The sequence below is a fragment of the Acartia tonsa genome, chromosome 5 (genome assembly GCF_053477335.1).
Source record: "Acartia tonsa isolate MP-2025a chromosome 5, ASM5347733v1, whole genome shotgun sequence".
NCBI classification, from domain to species: domain Eukaryota; kingdom Metazoa; phylum Arthropoda; class Copepoda; order Calanoida; family Acartiidae; genus Acartia; species Acartia tonsa.
The window spans coordinates 12,280,920-12,299,724 of NC_137264.1; the positions used below are offsets into that span (position 1 = coordinate 12,280,920).

Below are 18,805 nucleotides of genomic sequence, written 5' to 3' on the forward strand. Positions count from 1 at the left end.
GGATAAGACAATGGATGATAAAGGGGGAGGTCATTTTCTAGTAAATTCCGTAAAGGTGTGTGTGTTATAAGGCCTAAAAATAGTAGTAGAACGATAAGGTGCTCTATATATTTGTGTTCCCTATTGAATAGAACAATAGGGAGCACCTTATCGTTCTACTACTATTTTTAGGCCTTATAACACACACACCTTTACACACCTTTACGGAATTTACTAGAAAATGACCTCCCCCTTTATAAACATTCACAATGATTACAATTTGTGGTTGAAAAGTTTGAACACTGCTAGTTTGTAACCAACTAATCGAACCCAATAAGAAAACTTTGGGTACCTAATTTCCCCATATTATACATCAAAGAAATTTTAGCTGTTTGATTTCCCCATAAACCCATCACTGTTAGATGCGTATCAAATGAAGTTTATGGAATATGATATTATACAAATATGTATATTTTATCATTACTTTATATCAATTTGTACATCTAATATATGATTCATACAACAGGGAGGGAAGGAGGAGACAATTGCATATAATATTTTACATCCCAAAATAATTGAATTTAGGAATTATGGAAACTCGACTTTATGATGCAACCAATTAAAATTTCCCAATGTTGTTGAAATAAACGCTACGACAATACATTGCAGACTAGTGTATTAAACAGCACAATGTCCCTTCCCTCCCTAAATTGATCTTCAATTGTCTCATCCCCCTATCCCTGAAAGTGCAGGTGTACCTTAATTGAAAATTATAATGTCTATGCCAGTACAATAAATAATAAGGGGAATATCGAACATTTTTAAATTGATTTCAAAGGGTTGCTAAAGTTTTAAGATTTTTTAATACTAGTGGCAGAGCCCCTAGCATCTGAAGGTTCTGCATTCTAAGAGGGTAAAGGGAGGAGGGGGGGGGGGGGCTAAATCACTATTATGAAAAACTTTTACAAAAATGTAAAACCTGTAATGTAATTAAAGAACGAAAGAGTACATACACTTGGACAAATATACTGTATTTGTGATAAATGATAATAAATAGATTATATAGAAACAAAGCAATTCTTCATGCTTTTATCGATGGTTATAATTAAAATTAATGGTCGACTTTGTAACAGAATGTGTATAATAACAAGGTTTATTACATTCATTAAAAGCAAAGCTTTGAAACTTACAGCAGAGAGGGAGTGGACAGTGGACTGTAAATTAAACTAGTACCCAAAGATCTAATACCACGTTAACTATAAGTGGTTAAATTTTTAACCTATATTTTTATCTATAGAAGAGTAAACAATGTTAAACATCATTGGGGGATGAATATCAATTTATCGTCCATTGTCTTATCCCTTAAGATCCCTGTCATACAGGAAAGGCAAATGGAAAAGAAAAATCTTTGATTTTGTTGTATAAAAAATGCGCGAAAAAAACTAACATTTGTTGTTTACTTATGCTTGTGTTAGAGCTCAATCATGGCCAAGACAAATCGGCTCAATTAATCAAGAGAAAAAAAAAGAGAAAAATAGGGATAGGAAGAGAGAGAGAGAAAGAGAGAGAGAGAAAAAAAAGAGATAGGAAAGAGGAAAGAGAGAGAGGCATAATATTTGCACAATATTAGGATATGAAGCAGCTAGTTATGTCGAATAACAAATATTACATTTTTTACCATTTTAGAATTGCCAATAATATGATTCTAGGAAATATAGAAAAGGAGGGAGGGTACCATAGCAGATGTTTTGTAATCTAAGCCTTCTAGTAACAAAATATCATTTAAAAATTCTTTGATTTGTAAATTGACATTTTTAAGGATTTTTAGTTTGCTAACAAATAAGGAAGATATAGCCAAGCTTTTGGGAAAAAGGACGTACGACCCATAACTAATTAGATACGCTTCCAGAAGCGTAGCAAATCTACTACAAACAATTATTACCTTGCACTCAACGACAATGATCCTGCCCTTGTTGTCCACGGTGACGCCCCTGGGGTGCTGCAGGATGTTGGCCCCAAACTTGCGGACAAACTGGCCATACTGATTGTATATCTGGATCTGGTGTGTCGGGGACCTACAAAACAGGATACGTTTAAGTCGGGTTTTATACACTAGTCACAAAAGTTTTAGAATAGCGTTTTCTTATTCGATGGCTTTGGGGACTTTAAATGAATTTTGATTGGTCTTTCACTAAGTTTAGTGTCAAAACGTTTCAACCAAAAGATTTAATCTACAGAAGACAAAAATATTGGAGATTTACATCAATTAATCGGCCATTGTCTTATCCCTTTAGATCCCAGGATTTTATACCTGTCTATCTAACTAACTACCAAGGTATCTAACAATGGATATATTATTACCTGGATCTTACATCAGATTTTCATATTCTCTTAATCAAGTCAAACTTGCAACGGGCTAAAATAACGATTCCCCCCTTTACATTATCCCATCCCATTATACTGGATGAATGAACTGACCAACAAACGAGTTGCATGTTAGCAAGCTAAATTGACGACAATTTTCCCCCTGTCATAATATCCACGCGTATTCTACATCCCTCTATCTATCTATCTACCTATCTATGTAAGTGTATATAATTATACCTCTCAGTAACAATGATATCTCCACTAGTCTTGACAACTGCTACTCTGTTAGGATATAGAAGTTGCCCATCTCTCTTGCCGACCTCGCCAAACTGGAACTTGAACCTGCCCTCCTTGTCGAAAATCTGAATCCTAAAAAAAAAAAAAAATTTAGCAAAAATGGTAGATAAACCCGAAAGGAAAGGGAACAATGGGCTGTTTATTACACTAGTCCCCAAAGTTTTATAATAACGTTTTTTTTATTCGTTTGTTTAACAACTTTAGGAACTTGAAATAAACTTTGATTAGTTGGTAAAGTGTCCAAATGTTTCAATCTAAAGAAGGAAAGGGTATTTTTGTGTATCATTAATGCGGATGTATACAATTTATCGGCCATTGTCTTATCCCTTTAGATCCCTGAAGGTTAACGGTTATAGACAAGCTACGCTACTAATAAATGATTTTTAAGAACCATATGTAATAAATGTAGAAGTACTTTTACCTAGAAATTTTTTCTTGATATATATTTCAACAAAAAAGAAATAAATTCTTAGGAGATAAAAACCTTATAAATAAGTACTTGGAAATACGAGCGATAGAGAGAGAGAGAGAGAGAGAGAGAGAGAGAGAGAGAGAGAGAGAGAGAGAGAGAGAGAGAGAGAGAGAGAGAGAGAGAGAGAGAGAGAGAGAGAGAGAGAGAGAGAGAGAGAGAGAGAGAGAGAGAGAGTAGGATCTGTGTCTTTGTGTCTATCTATATGTACTGAAGGATCTAGCTAACCGCTGAACCGATATGATTCTCCTTTACAGTGTACAATCTAATAACCAAACAGATTACAAAAACATAAAGTAGAGAACTAAAGAAATTATTTGGCAGAACTTTTCTTTTCAATTTTCAATTTTTCATTTTTTGGGGGGGCAAGAATAAAAACTTTTCTTATTTCTAAAGGATTTAGTTGAAGTAGCGCAGCTACATTGTTTTGACTGTGTCTGTACGTCCGTTAGTATGAATTATAGGTTACCCTTGTTCAATGTATGACGTAATTATAAAAAAAATTCCGTGAATATGTTTAAAATTAGACTGTAAAAAAAGTTATTAAGAAAAGAAGAGGTTTTTTTTGTTCTAAAACATTGACTGCTATAGTGTCAGAACTATGTGTACATATATAGGTTTAAACAAAATTGTAAGTAGATCTGTTTCAAAACTGCTTGAATACAGGATACTGTAATATATTTCTTTAAAGGAATTATTTTTTTACCGTGTACAATATGAAGAAGAAAGTGCATTAATTTATTAGTCTTTCATCTTAAGAATGTACATTAACAATATGTAAAAAAATTCATTCATTTTTTGCCAGGCTTCACTTCATATTTTATGTAGTTCTATTACTACTAACATTAATTCAATACATTTAGTATTTATAGTGATCATTTATTGAAAATACATAGTATGTAAAATATTTTAATTTAGTGTTTTTTTGTGTGTTAAATTTTGCAATGGTATCTAATGATACTCTTGTATCTTAAGGGATAAGACATTGAACGATAAATACCTAATGATAATAAACAATACCCATTCTGTAGATCATAGTCATCTAAAACCAACTAATCAAGGCTTAGTAGAAGTACTACAAGTTCCTTAACCCAACAAATAAGAAAACGTATTAATGGAACTTTGGGTACCAGTTTAAAATACAAAATTTTGGGGAATATTAATGTATTCTCCAGTGACCTTTCTCTGTTAACTAGAATGTATTGTGAGAAAACATATACTGCAGATGTTTAAACCAGGAGTACAAAGTGTCCAAACGTTCCCACCAATAATAATCATACTCCAAAATCAGGAATCATAACTACTGGTGAGAAGTATTCATCAGACTTAATATAGGTACCCAAAGTTTTTAAGCCAACCAATGAGAGAATTATCTAAAAAATATTTTTGCTGAAATATGAGCCAACCTTTTAACCTACCATTTATTTTGTTATTTTTAGCAGCCCCAACCTTTTTTCCCCTCCCAATACTGTATCAACCCATTAAAATAAATATAAAATGTTGCTCATATAAAATAAATATTATATATATTTTCATATATTAATATTTAGAAATTCCCCCTTTTCTTTCCTATCTTGAATTATAAATTGTAAAACACATATGTAAACTCGTGCAGGGATCTAAAGGGATGGCCAATAAATTGATGTACATCCCCAATGATGATACACAAAATTACCCCCTTCAGCAGAAGGTTGAAACGTTTGGACACTTAACTAAATGAACCAACCAATCAAAAGTCCCCACGGTTGATAAGAAAACGTTATTATAAGACTTTGGGTACTGGTGTAATAAACAGCCCAATGTCCCCTTCCTCCCTGTGTTGTGTATACTACATATGATATGTGGATCGATAAATGTTAAATTTTCCCTTTCATATTTAAATTCTTAAAAATCATTGACAGATTTTTCAGACGACGGATTTTTCTTATACAGCAATACAAGATACTAGTGTACAAGGTTTTATAGTAACGTTTAGTTTTTCGTTGGCTTGACAACTTTAAGCACTTTCTTTTATTAAATTTTGATTAGTTGGTTCATTAAGATTAGTGTTTAACCGTTTCAACCACTAATTGTAATCCACAGTAAGGGTAATTTAGTTTGTCAACATTGGGGATGTACATATATTTATCGCAGATTGTCTTATACCTTTAGATCCTGGTATCTAAGGGACAAAGCGGGATGAACATGACGTACTGACATGCCCTAATTATAGAATAGCTACGCAGAAAAAAAAGACAAACAGCCCAACCCACCTGTGGTTATTAGTATCCGCCACGATAATATCATTTTGAGCATTGACCGCTACGCCGCTGGGCTCAGTGAACTGACCCTCCAGGATGCCAAACTCGCCAAACTTGCAGTGGTAGATCATCTTCTGCCGTTTGATCTGCGACTTGGGCGGGTACAGCGGGCCGCCGACGTCCCGCAGGGGTGAGGGCGACAGGGCTGTGCTGGTCATAAACTTGCTGGTTAGGTCCACCATGTCTGCGGGGGGTTGGGATAGCTGGGACAAACGTTCCTGTAATAAAAAAATATATTAGGGATGTCAAACGCAGGAAGGGAGGGGACATTGGAGTGTAAATTTTATACTTAGGGGTAATCTTTTTTATATAATTTCTATTTTGAGGGAGGAGATACCCTCCCAAAAAATAGTTCTAAACCTTCCCTGGACCAATAAGAAGCTTCAATATAAAGGAGAACCATATAGATTCAGCAGTTAACGAGATCCTTTGCTACAGACAAAAAAGGCTGACTGCTTTATATGATAGGATGTCTTATCCATTAAGATCCCTGGATAAAATTTTGTCCCCTTATTTAAATCCTCATAGAAACACAAAAAAACACTTCAACAAAAAACCTTCAAAACTAAAAACTCATTAAATCATGAAAATTAATTAGATTGTAATTAAGAATGATTAATTGACATAATATAATATTTTTCAACATGCAGTTAATTTCAAAAGGAAAGCCGAAAAATTTTAACTAACCTAGCTACAATTTAAATTTTCCAAAATATATATTATTTAATGTTTAAGTACTAACAAAATTGGTAGGTTAATGAGTAATGTGTTTAGTGGATATATTATTATTTGGATCTTACACCAAATAATCATGTACTCTTCTAAAGTGGAACTTGTACCTGACTAAAATTACGATACCCCCTATCCACCCCATCCCAAACCCTACTAGTGGATGAACTTACTGACCTTAAATGATTGCTCTTGTGAAGAAGGTGTCAGGTTGAACAAAGAATCTCCACCGTTGGACCACTTCTCGTAGGGATTGCTGAATCCCAATCCTCCGCTAATACCCATATTGTTCAAACTTGACAGCTGGTTGGCTGACAGCTGGGCAGCCGCTGCCGCGGCAACAGCTGATGACCCGCCGCCGACAAGACTGGGACTAGAACTGCTGCCGTCGCAGCTAGTCATCCTGCCGCCGCCCATTCCAGTAAGCTCAGACAGTGAGGCGCCGTTTAACAGTGAGGACAAATGGCTCATCTGCTGTGACTGCGGGGAGCTGCTAAACCGCTTGCTGTTGTTAGCCGCAGCGGCCAGAAGACTGGCGGCTGAATCTAAACCTCCGGGCAGACCGCCGGAACAGCTGCTACTGCTGCCAAAGCTGCGCAGCAGTTGGTGCTCGGCCATGGCAGCGGCTATGCTGCTGTTGTTAAGCTGCTGGTGGCCGTTAGGCAGCGGTGACTGCACGGGCCGCGAGATGGGCGGCTGCTGGCCGTTTGAGCGCGACGCGTCGCCCTTGGATTTGACGTAGCCAAACTGGTTCTTGACGCCCACCTGGATGGCCTGGAAGTTGGAGATGAACTCGAGGTCGGTGATGGAGCCGAGGTTGAGCTCTGGTGTGTAGGCCAGCAGCTGGTGCAGCCGCGCGTCCAGCGGCTTCTTGAACAGCAACACCTCAAAGTTGCTCGCGTGCTTCATCAGTCTTTCCACAAAATCTGTCACCTGAAACAAAATTGAAAGTGAAAAAAAACGTTACAGATATACAGACAGGGATACAGACATACTGAAAGTGTTAAAACTGACAAACAGACATAATTACAGACATACAAACAGAAACAATACCTAAGGTACATTCTCTATTTAATATAGATTGCCATATTAGCAATTAAATGACCATGAAACGAGTGAATATGCTTATATAAATATAACTAATTACTCGTACCTATATGCACTAAATTATGCATACATATGTGTGTAGCTAATATTTTAAGGGAAAACAAATTATGTTAAAAAATAGCTCAGTAAATGCAGATATTCCTACGAAAAGGATATTTTTTTGCATAGGAAAATTGACGATGAATTGTTGTATACCCTAATTATCCTTACGAATATTAAAATTATTGGTGTAATAGTTTGAACCTTCCAATCATGATTGTTAAAAAATAATGAAAAAAGTAGCTTTCTAAAACTTTGGGAACCATTTTTTGGGGGACATCCTGACGTGTAACTATCTGCAAGTGCAGAAGACAACATGTTGTATATCAAAGATGACAGTTATGCAAAATTTTCCTAATATTTATGCATATTTCCAAGGAGGGAGGGGACATTGGGCTGTTTATTACACTAGTCCCCAAAGTCTTATAATAACGTACTTTCTATTCGTTGGCTTAACAACCTTGGGAAATTGAATTTTGATTTGTTAGTTCATTAAGATAAATAAAATTTTGTTTATCATTATTGGGGATGTACATTTATCTGCCATGTCTTATCCCTTTAGATCCCTGTATGCATATTTCTCTCTTCTTCTTAAATAAGTGAACATGTACAAAAATCCGCATTTTCATAATTTGTGGAGTTTTGATGTCAGCAAAGCGTTTGATACGTTACAAATTCTACAAAAATACTTTTTGTATAAAAATAAAATTTGTGGAAATATGCAAATTTTAGAGTTTTTACAGATTTTTAAAAAAATCAATAAAGCAAAAAAAGCTTTGAATTTGGGCTATGCTTTCCATGGAAGCATTATAATTTCTTATGAATGGCTCAAGGCTATATTTAGATCACCTTAAGCCCTTTAAGCTAGTTTTATATTAAATTACTTGCTGTTATTTAGATGTTTTGACATAAAGCAGGCGTTTGACAGTATAAAATATTGTCTAATAAACAAAAACAGCTGTAAAAAGAATGCTTTGTTTACATACTTTTATAATGATATAAATTCTTTTTTAAGAGGGAATAGTTATTTATCGCATCGTATTTTAGACAGCTTTCCGCGGATATTAAAATGAATTACAGATTAAAACCAGTTTGTATTATTAGGATTTTTATCCTAATATTTGTAAAAAAAAACGATACGATCCATGATTTTTAAATATGGCTTAGAAATGGTTCTAATCCAGCGGATATTAATCGGTTTCGAAGCAATACTGGAAAAATATATTTGTGTCTTCATGCTAGCCACTAAAAATTCTGCAGTCCTTTATAGTTTTTCCAATTAGGTTTTTCCTAAATATGCTTTTCCAATAATTATTCTTATTTGAAAATTGCACTTTTTTAATGGAAATTATTGATTATTTGCAAAACACCAAACTTTCGTCGTATTCTTTGAGCTCTAGTAATAAGTATACTGTGTGTATTAAGATATTAAAGACAGATAAAAAGCTATATTAAACAAGGGAGGGAGGGGACAATAAGCTGTTTATTACACTAGTTCCCAAAGTTTTATAATAAAGTTTTCTCGCTCGTCGGCTTAACAACTTTGGGGATTTTGATTTGTTGGATCGTTTAGTGTTTAAACGTTTAATCACTAAGTAATTCTAATCTGCAGAAGGGATATAATCATTGTGGATTTACATCAATTTATTGATCATTGTCTTATCCCTTTAGATCACTGATTTTTAACTTGTAATAAATGGGTTAAAAGGTTTTTAAGACCATAAAACAATTGTCTGGACACTTTTTTTGAGTGTACAAAAACCAGAACTGAAAAAAATTAGGAACGTGCATATTAATGAGGGGGCCGGTTCGTGTCCCGGCACAAACAAAAATATGTGACAAGTTTTGCAGTTTGTTTGACAACCTTTGATAAGTGATAAATAGTTAATAATTCTTAATGCATGCATAGCAAACATCAGCCTTACAAAACAACGAAAAATGCGCAAAAAAAGTAAATGTAAAAAAACATTATATTATCATATTTTATAAGAAGTACTAATGATTTTTTTGTTTGAAGCTTAAGATCTCAATACCTACTGAACCGATTGGGTTCTCTATTTTAGGTAAAATTTACATAAGTCCTGTGATTTTTTTTGGTTATTTTTTTATATTTCTCTTCAGACTAGGTAAAGTTTTAGGCTATTTTTTAGTATAGAGTAGAATGGTAGATTTATGGAAACATATCAAACACACACCTTGAGTACTTTAAAAATGTCAAATTTGTCCTCTTTAACGAAACAGGGAAAAAAAGGTTCAGCAGTTTATTTTAATTTTTAATAACTTTGCAGCGTTCGTGATTATTTTGATTATTGGTAAAATATGTATTTTTGTGTAGTGCTTTTTATTTATTCACTAAACCTTTTATATCTAAAGGGTTTTTAAAAAAGAATATTAATGTTTAAGTTTTTTTAATAAGAGCCTCATGTAATAAGGGATAGGGCATTAAGACGATAAAATTATTTTTCCAAATTACTTTGTGTGCAATTCTAGCATTTGTAGCTTATTACTTATCAATAGAAAATGTACTATTGTTTCTTTTAACAATTTCATAACTAATAAAAAATACAGGAAAACATACTGTAAAAACATTCCAATGGGTTAAAAAATAATAAAAATAATGTTTATTTACATTTGCTGCACTTAGTAACGAACAAAGTTTATTTAAAAACACAGAGAGATAGAGAGAGTCAGAGATCTAAAGGGATAAGACAATAGCAAATAAATTGATTTACATTCCCGATAATGAAAAACAAAATTGCCATTTCTGTATATTACAATTAGTGGTTGGAACGTTTTGACACTTAACTTAATTAACCAAATAATCAAAATTCAAAGTACCCAGAATTGTAAATGAATAAGAAAACGTATTATAAAACTTCGAAGACTAGCGTAATAAACAGCCCAATATCTCCTTCCCCCCCTGAGTTCATATGTCGAAGGGAGATAAAAAGAAAAATGTTTAGAAAAAATGCATTTATCCTTATCTTTCGCTTCTTAAATGCCCTTAGCTGTCATAAAAAATAGACTCTTGTCATTGCATCGGGTCTGTCTGTCTGTCAGGCAGTGTATGTGTGTGTGTGTGTATGTGTGTGTTTATGCAATTAGGTCAAGTGTTTATAGATAAGGATTGCAGTTCATAGTTCTTCCTCTAAAGAAAAGGGCTAACAATTCCACAAAAATAAAAATGATGTACATCCCCTACAATAATAAACATAAGTATACCTTTTGTAGGTTAGAATTAATGCCTGAAACGTAACAGTACCCAAAGTGTTTAAGCAAACGAATGAGAATTCGTGTTTTTCAAACTTTGGTTACTAGTATAATTAACAGTCCAATGATCCGTCCTTCTACGGCTAGAATGAGGGAATTAATTTAATAGAAGGTATATATACGTTTTTAGTAGCGAAGCTACTCTATAATTCGAAATGTCCGTCCGTCTGTCCATCCGTCCGTCTGAGACAAAGTGGGGGGAAACGTGATTTTCTCGGCTCCTATAAAATATAAGAAAGCTGAAATTTTTAGTGAAGATTCTTATAACATTTGCCCATCTAATCTATACATTGTTTTGTCAAACCGTCTGTCATTTGGGGTGCTAGATCGAGTCCTACATTTCCATGTTTTTCTGATTTTCTCAACTCCTTTTTAAGATAATGGGCTGAAATTTTCAGGGATTGCTTAAATTTACATTTTACATATTTTCCTTAAGTTTTATTACGATTTTTTTTATTAATAGGGGTGCCAGATCGATTCCTAGATTTTTAGGTTTTCTATTGTTTTCTAAATTCCTATTCAAAATTTACGGCTGAAATTATCAGGGATTGTATATGCTAATAGTCTACATATTTCCATCAAGTTTCATTAAGATTTGTTTATATATTGTGGTGCTAGATCGATTCCTAGTTTTTTAATTTTTCGTGATTTAAAGGTTGCGTGATTTTGAAGTTTTCGTCATTTCCCTATTTCATCAAATATATAGGATGACACTGGTATATGGTAAATATATTCATAATATACATTCATAATTTCTGAGCTTCGCTACTTATGGATGCTGTCATCCTTGTTGCTTTCTTAAGAGGGATGGGACATAGCCTAAAACCATATTAAGACATAAATAAAGCTGACCAATATAAAATACAAGGAAAATGCTTACTTTAAAAATAATAACAAATGATCTAGTATTACATTACAATCTATTTAGAGAGAGATGCATAGATAGATCAAAATAATTAATTCAAATTAGTAGACAATAAATAGATTAATCTATCATCAGTGCATTATAAACCTATAGAGAATCAAGGGGTTTATGAAAAATAATTTATCTTTTATTTTGAAGATTTTTTTCTATGAATTCAACTCTTTATATTCTTTGTATGGTTTAAACTAAGAACGTTCAATGGGGTTAAAATGAGAGGTTTCAATTTTTGAGGGGGGGGGGTTAAATGATGTTTTAGGGGTATAAACACCCCACCCCCTTAAACTAATATTTTTTACTATTCATCTATACCTTTATCCCTGAAAAGTTGTGGTATGTAAATACACAACAGACTAGATTATACAAGTTTGAACAGGAATAAATAAAGGAATATTCAATTCACATGAAAACCTGAGGTATGGGGAAATAAAATGGTCAATAAATAATAATTCAATTCTGGATAAGATAATTCAATCTTGTCAATTTTGTATTTTTGAAAATTAGGAGGGTAATTTTTTTCGCATAATTATATTAAGTTCGGTGTTGGGTTGCAGTCAAATGCTCTTATTAAGTCTAACTGTTCTTAATTATGGACCATTTCATGTATATACATTGGTTATAATTTAAGAACACTTAGAATTCAACCTACCTTACGAAATTATACAACAAAATTACCCTTTTTTGTCATTTAGTGCCCTTTCCTTACAAAAGGAATAAAAGAAAAAGATAAAAATATTAATAAATATAAAGCTTTGTTTAAGCCACATCATATATACTACTACTGATCATTGTTTAAGCCACACCATATATACTGCTACTACTGATCATTGTTTAAGCCACACCATATATACTACTACTGATCATTGTTTAAGCCACACCATATATACTACTACTGATCATTGTTTAAGCCACACCATATATACTACTACTACTGATCATTGTTTAAGCCACACCATATATACTGCTACTACTGATCATTGTTTAAGCCACACCATATATACTACTACTGATCATTGTTTAAGCCACACCATATATACTACTACTGATCATTGTTTAAGCCACACCATACTACTACTACTACTGATCATATTAAAGTCAATGATAAGATAATTAAGTTGGGATTAGGTTTAGCAAGAGTAATTTTAGATTCACTAACTCTGTGTGTGTGTGTGTGTATGTGAGTATGTGTGTATGTATGTGTGTGTTGATATAGTAGGTTATTCACCCTCTCTCTATCTAAATCTCTGGTTCTAACATTTCATCCCTCTCTATCTTTCTCACCCTTTTTATCTTTTTCTCTCTATTCTTTTGAAGCCTATTTTTCCTTTTAGGTTAGATTTTTCCGCAAATATTTCTTCTTTTATTTTTTTTTATAAAATGATCGATTTTTGAAAAAATCATCCAAAATATGAATAGGCCCCTAGAAGATAATTATATCTCCTCCCCCAAAAAAATCATAAAATAAAATAGGAAACTGAAATAAAATATAATATCCTATACTTAAAATATATGTATATCAGAATTGTTTTTCAAATGCGAATAAAATGAAAAATTGCCCTGTAGTTTGTTTCAATTGAACAAGGATAAAAATGATATTAGGTAGCGTAACAAAACACACCCAAAAAAAACTAATATTCTAACAAAATAGGCTTTTGCCTTAATAAGTAATGCTACTTAAATTAACTTTTTAAGTAAAACAAAGCAATTATATAGCAACTGAAAAATACTAAAAATTGTATATTTCTTATAATAAATGGTATACAATTGTCCTAATGTATAAAACTATTGAAAAGCGTGTATATGAGAAACTACAGGGTGTCCCCCCAAAAAATTTGCGTTTTGTAAGTTGGAATAGGGATTAGATTGTATAAAGTAACAGTGTACAAACTTTTCAACCAATAATTGTAATCTTTTCAAGAATTAATTCTGTTTATTAAAACGTCCTATAAAACTAAAAGACGTACATTTTAATGTCAAAATTAAGAACAGTTTGACTTAATAAGCGCATTTGACTATATGCTAACACACAGCTTTATTGATAATATGCGAAAAATGACCCATAACATTTTGATGTTTTTGACAAATTCTAAGGTGCACCCTGTAAATATATCTGTAGCCATCAAATAAAGTTATAACTTATTCAACGCTCACATCATGAAATATCAAACTTTAAATCATTCATATTACACAGCAGGAGAGAGAGAGAGAGATAAAATTTAATTCTATTTTCTCATATCTATATTTACAGCATAATATTTTTCAGTATGGCTTCGAAACCGATTAATATCCGCTGGATTAAAACCGGTTCTAAGCCATACTGAAAATTCATGTATCGTATCGTATTTTATACAATTTTCTAGTACGACTAATAAAATACAAATCATGATATTAATAACAGTTTTGTTAAACCCAGCTTACGTCCCCTAGGGGCTTATAAATCTGGAGTTACTCTTTTTCATGTTAATATCCGCTGAAATCTGTTTCTAATACGATGCAATAAATAACTTTTTCTTTACAGTTTGAAATGAATAGGACAATTCTCTTACCTGGAAAATTTTATCGACAGTTTCCTGAGCCTTCTGTGTGTAGACTGACAAGGCAACCTGCTTGCTACTGTAAGCCTAAACAAAACATTTAAAATTAATAATAATATTTGTATTGAATAATAAATATCCTTTTATAAAAGTAACAGCAAGTCTTTCTGTGTGTATTTCTTAATATCACGTTCCCCTATACACCGATATGCTTCTCCTTTACAATTGAAATGTAAGAAAAAGTGAATGTATTTTATATTGAATAATCAATAAAATTAACATATTTCAATATTTAGAAATATCATTCCTTGAAATAATACATTTTTACTTTTCATTGTTTTTTTCATCCATTCCGGAGATTTAAATTATCAAACGTGTGATCTATTTGGGTCATTAAAATATTCTAAATATGATATTTAAAAGCAAACAAAATTCAACCAATATTTTAGTGAGAAAAAAAAATGGGAGAGCGTGAAAATCAAGGATTTTGGGAATAGGAGACTGGTACCCAAAGTTAGGCTATAAAAACTATGGGTACTGTATTTGAATTTGGTTGGTTGGTTCCAAACTAGTCTCCAAACTTAATTCAATCTACAGAAGGGGTAATTTTGTTTATTATCATTGAGGACCTTTATTCCCTGCGAGTGAAATTGCCTGGTATAATCAGATTTATTTTCTGTGCTAACATAAAATTTACATTACAAACTTATTAGTAGCGAGGCTATTTTAAAGTTCGGGTTTGTCCATACGTCTGAAACTACGTCCGATTTAAATTTAAATATCTTCTAAATTCTATTAAAAAAGTATTAAGCTTTCATTTGTCTAAAGTTACATATCTCAAACAGTAAACACTGATTGGTCTGATGGATTATACTTTTAAAGGGAGCTTTTTACATGACTTTACATGGTTTTAGGCTATTTAAGACCTCCTTCGTCCTCCCATATAGACTAGGGGTGAAGCAACCACTATTTATAATATTTAAGTTTTTTTCTTATTGCTGCGCTGCATATGGATATAATTCTTCTTGTGTAACCCATGAAATTGACTAAAATTCAACTCGCCATAAAAAGTCGGGGGAAAATATAAGATATGGAAAAAAAAAAGGATGGGGGGATAAATGAATTTTCTAACCATAAACCTTATTTCTCTTTATTACAGATAATTTTACTATTACCCACCCAGGGTCTAAAGGGATAAGACAAGGGCCGAAAAATTATTGATGTACATCCCCAATGATGATGCACTAAATTACCCCTTCTTTAGATTAAAATTAGTGGTTGAAACGTTTGAACCAAATAAACCAACCAATAAAAATTCAGTCCCCAAAGTTGTTAAGCCAACGAATTAGATACGTTATTATAAAACTTTGAGGAATAGTGCAATAAACAGCCCATTGTCCCCTCTCTCTATGATTAACCCCCCTCCCCCCATACTTTAACACGAACCATTGATTTGAATTACAGGGTGGGGCAAATAAGACCGGACAAACTTTAAACGGCCATAGCACCAAAACTACTTGACCAATCAGGACGTTTGACCACACTATAAAAAGCTTAGGTAATGACCTTTTAGCACAAAAAAATCTTTGGACGAAGATGGACGTGTACAACGAGCTGGCCGCGTATATGTTCAACAAGGCACATTCCAAATGCGCCGGTGGTTTAATCTGGATTCTCGACTAGGGCCCACTAAATCTGACCTTAGCCCATCTATAGGTGAGGTAGAGTTATGCAACTTGCTGGGGATACTGTTAGATACATAAGTAAGACACTAAAAAAGACTAGAGCTCTCTATCTGAAATGGCTTGGCCGTAGTACTCCAGCAAAGTGAAACGGGACAGATTTTGAGATGTAAAAAACGTCACAAAAACGTGAAAATTCGTGAAAATTTATCGGTTTTTGACTTCAGGGACCCACATTGAACTTTAAAACTCACTTTAGACTATTGGTTGCGCTGACAACCATAGCTGAAACTTCATGCCATTTCTAAAAAGGTAAAGAACGTCGTTCTAGCTCAACTGTGGGCCAAATAAGAGCCTCCATGTATAAGGGTAGCTTGAAAGTTGGGCGAATTTGGATCCTGCAGTTACTCAAGTTCCTAAAGAAATGTGGCCTCCCAGTAGCCCGATCTTAATTCAATGGACTTTTGGGCCTGGGGCTACTTTAAAGCATGCACCAATAGACGTGCCCATACCACAAAGACCTCCCTCATTGCCACTATCAAGGAGAAATACGCCAGCTTGGACAGGTATATGTTGACCTGGACCTGCCAGCGGTTGAGAAGGCGGGTAGAGGAGGTGATTAAGGATGGCGGCGATTTTATTGAATAATCTAATAGTCATATACCTATTTTGCTTGCCAGTTTTTAAAATTCAATAAAATCTTTAAAATTGACGATTTTATGTTCATTTGTTTAGAAGTTAGAATTTGTCCGGTCTTATTTGCCCCACCCTGTATATATAATGTAATTTTACCATTATATATAGTTCACTTTCTATAGTTTGAGTTGTCGCAAAGTTCCTGTAAAGATAAACAAAACAAATTCAAATAAAAAACTACTTTCTGAGTGTTTTTAAAGTTACTTTTTCAGTTTCTCATAAAATATAAAAGGTTTCATAAGTAAAAAAAATAGTACATAATATTTAGTATTTTAATCACAAAGCAGGATTTAATAAATAAAGAAGTCTGAATTGATTCTTAGTCTGCGGAGAGATACAATTTTACTTTATTTTTTTTTCTAGTATTAAATGCGATAATGTTTACATTATTGAATAACAAACTCTGCATGAATCCTTATTGGTTGACCTTCCAAATTCTGAAAATTATCAGCCAATAACAAAAAGCCAGAATGAAAAATTCAGCCAATAACATTGAACTTAAAACATCAGCCAATAAGCACTCAAATCCTAGTATTAAGTCTTAATTAGACAATTTATTGAGTAATATTTTTAAGTTATTATGAAAAAGTATTCTTTTTTTTATCAGAATGTGAATCACTAGCCGCAGTTTTTATGCATAAGATCCCACAAACCACACCCTTTTTTTCAAGTACAAAAGATTATGTAATCGTCTTTACAAATTTCAATTTGAGTACATTTTCAAAAGATAAGAATTATTTATTAAAGAATATTTGTATCAAAATAAAACTATTACATCAGAAATAAACAACAAATTAAAAAACCTTCATAAAAATGTATATAATTCTAAATTTAAACATATTAAGGAAAATAAAATTGTAAATAGAATAAAAAAAAGTGCCAATACAAAATTTAAATCCTTTGTTCAACCCACTTAGAATAGATTCTCAGGAAAGGAGGGGATATTAGGCTGTTTCACTAGTCTCAAAAGTTTTGATTGGTTGGTTTAATTAAGTTGAGTGTCCGAAACGTTTCTTGATTTCCCTATGAATTGAGTTAAAGAAGACAACTATATTCTTATTTTTATTTAATCATTTTAGCTGGTATATTTGGTCATATTTTAACTGGATTACAAAATTTAATTGGGTCATTAATTCTTTAAAAAGAACTTAATGAATACTCTAATCTATTTATCTTTTGATAGAAGGTGTATTGTTAGATTTTACATTTTATATTTGAAAAGAATACCAATTCTGCGCAATTTTTAAGGTTTTGGAGTAAATGGTTCTACTTTGAATACTGTATATCTTGCTATTCCAACTATAATATTGATGTACAATAAAATACGACCATCAACCCCACAACCCTTTTTTTGTTCTTCATTCAAATCTAAATCAAATCTTTCTTTGAATGCATCCCGACTTAAAAATAGATAAAATACGAATAAAAAGGTTAAACACAATAGATGATAAATTATTCTAAAACCCAAAAGATTTACAAAATTAACCCCTTCTGTAAATAAAAATTATTGGTTGAAACGTTTAACACTTCAAGTTTGACAATATGAATTTGGAACCAAGCAAACAAAATTCAATAAGAATACCCAAAAATAATATGGCAAGGTTATAAAAGTTTGGGTACTAGTTTATTCCAGCGGATAACATTGGACACCAAAGGATAGAAGTACAAGAATTTAATATATCAAATCCTTATTGACAATCAAGAGTATCTTACACTGGAGCCAAATGCATTTAAGGAGTACATCAAAATAAGGCTTCTATATAAATTACTTTTTACGAGCGAAGCGTCTTAACAATCAATCAATTACTTTTAAGGAAAATTGAGGACTTAAGAAAAGGAAGGATGTATTTCAAGACCTTTAATCATGAATGTATTCATCAATGGATATATGATACACGTAGAAATATTGACAGGGGAAATACGGTCCTCATTTATTGGTCAGTTCGTTCATCCAGTAAAAGTATAGGGGACGTGGAAAAATTGGATGGGGGGTATCGTTATTTTAGCCAGCTACTAGCATCACTGTATCAAATTACATAAAAAAACTGGTGTAACATCCAGGTAATAATTTATCAATTAATTCATCCTTGTTATAAAACTGCAGTTAGTTAATCAGGCTTATAAACTCTACTGGTCTTTATATCACAGTTGAGTAGCAGGTTTGAATCCTGCTGTAACACAAAAGTACCAAAAGATAAGGAACCCTGCTGAGACTAAAGAGAGTGAGAGATGTTGCCAGTATAAAATTGCACAGTTGCTTGCCCCCCTCCTACCAACATGCAAAAAAAAAATTGGCACACAATCTATCAATCTGTATCTGTCCCATCCTTTTGTTTTTTAAGTTCAGGGATAAGACAATTGAAAATAAATATAAAACTACATACCTAATTGTAAAATTATGGAGAAATAAGCAA

The 18,805-nt window shown here is 32.7% G+C and overlaps 1 protein-coding gene across 9 annotated transcripts in view; it reads right to left on the bottom strand.

The window, feature by feature from the left end:
- Positions 1-18,805, bottom strand: part of LOC145318775 (protein brain tumor-like) — a 260,980-nt gene that overhangs the window by 14,148 nt on the left and 228,027 nt on the right. For all 9 annotated transcript variants that reach the window (XR_013879508.1, XR_013879512.1, XR_013879509.1 and 6 more), the window contains exons 11-15: positions 14,026-14,100; positions 6,319-7,074; positions 5,365-5,630; positions 2,584-2,715; positions 1,922-2,054 (exon numbers count right to left, since the gene is read on the bottom strand). Coding sequence is in view for 3 of the 9 variants with exons in the window: in XM_080160315.1 (XP_080016441.1) it covers positions 1,922-2,054; positions 2,584-2,715; positions 5,365-5,630; positions 6,319-7,074; positions 14,026-14,100 (1,362 nt within the window). In the remaining 6 variants the exon portion in view is untranslated. The remainder of the gene's footprint in view (positions 1-1,921; positions 2,055-2,583; positions 2,716-5,364; positions 5,631-6,318; positions 7,075-14,025; positions 14,101-18,805) is intronic.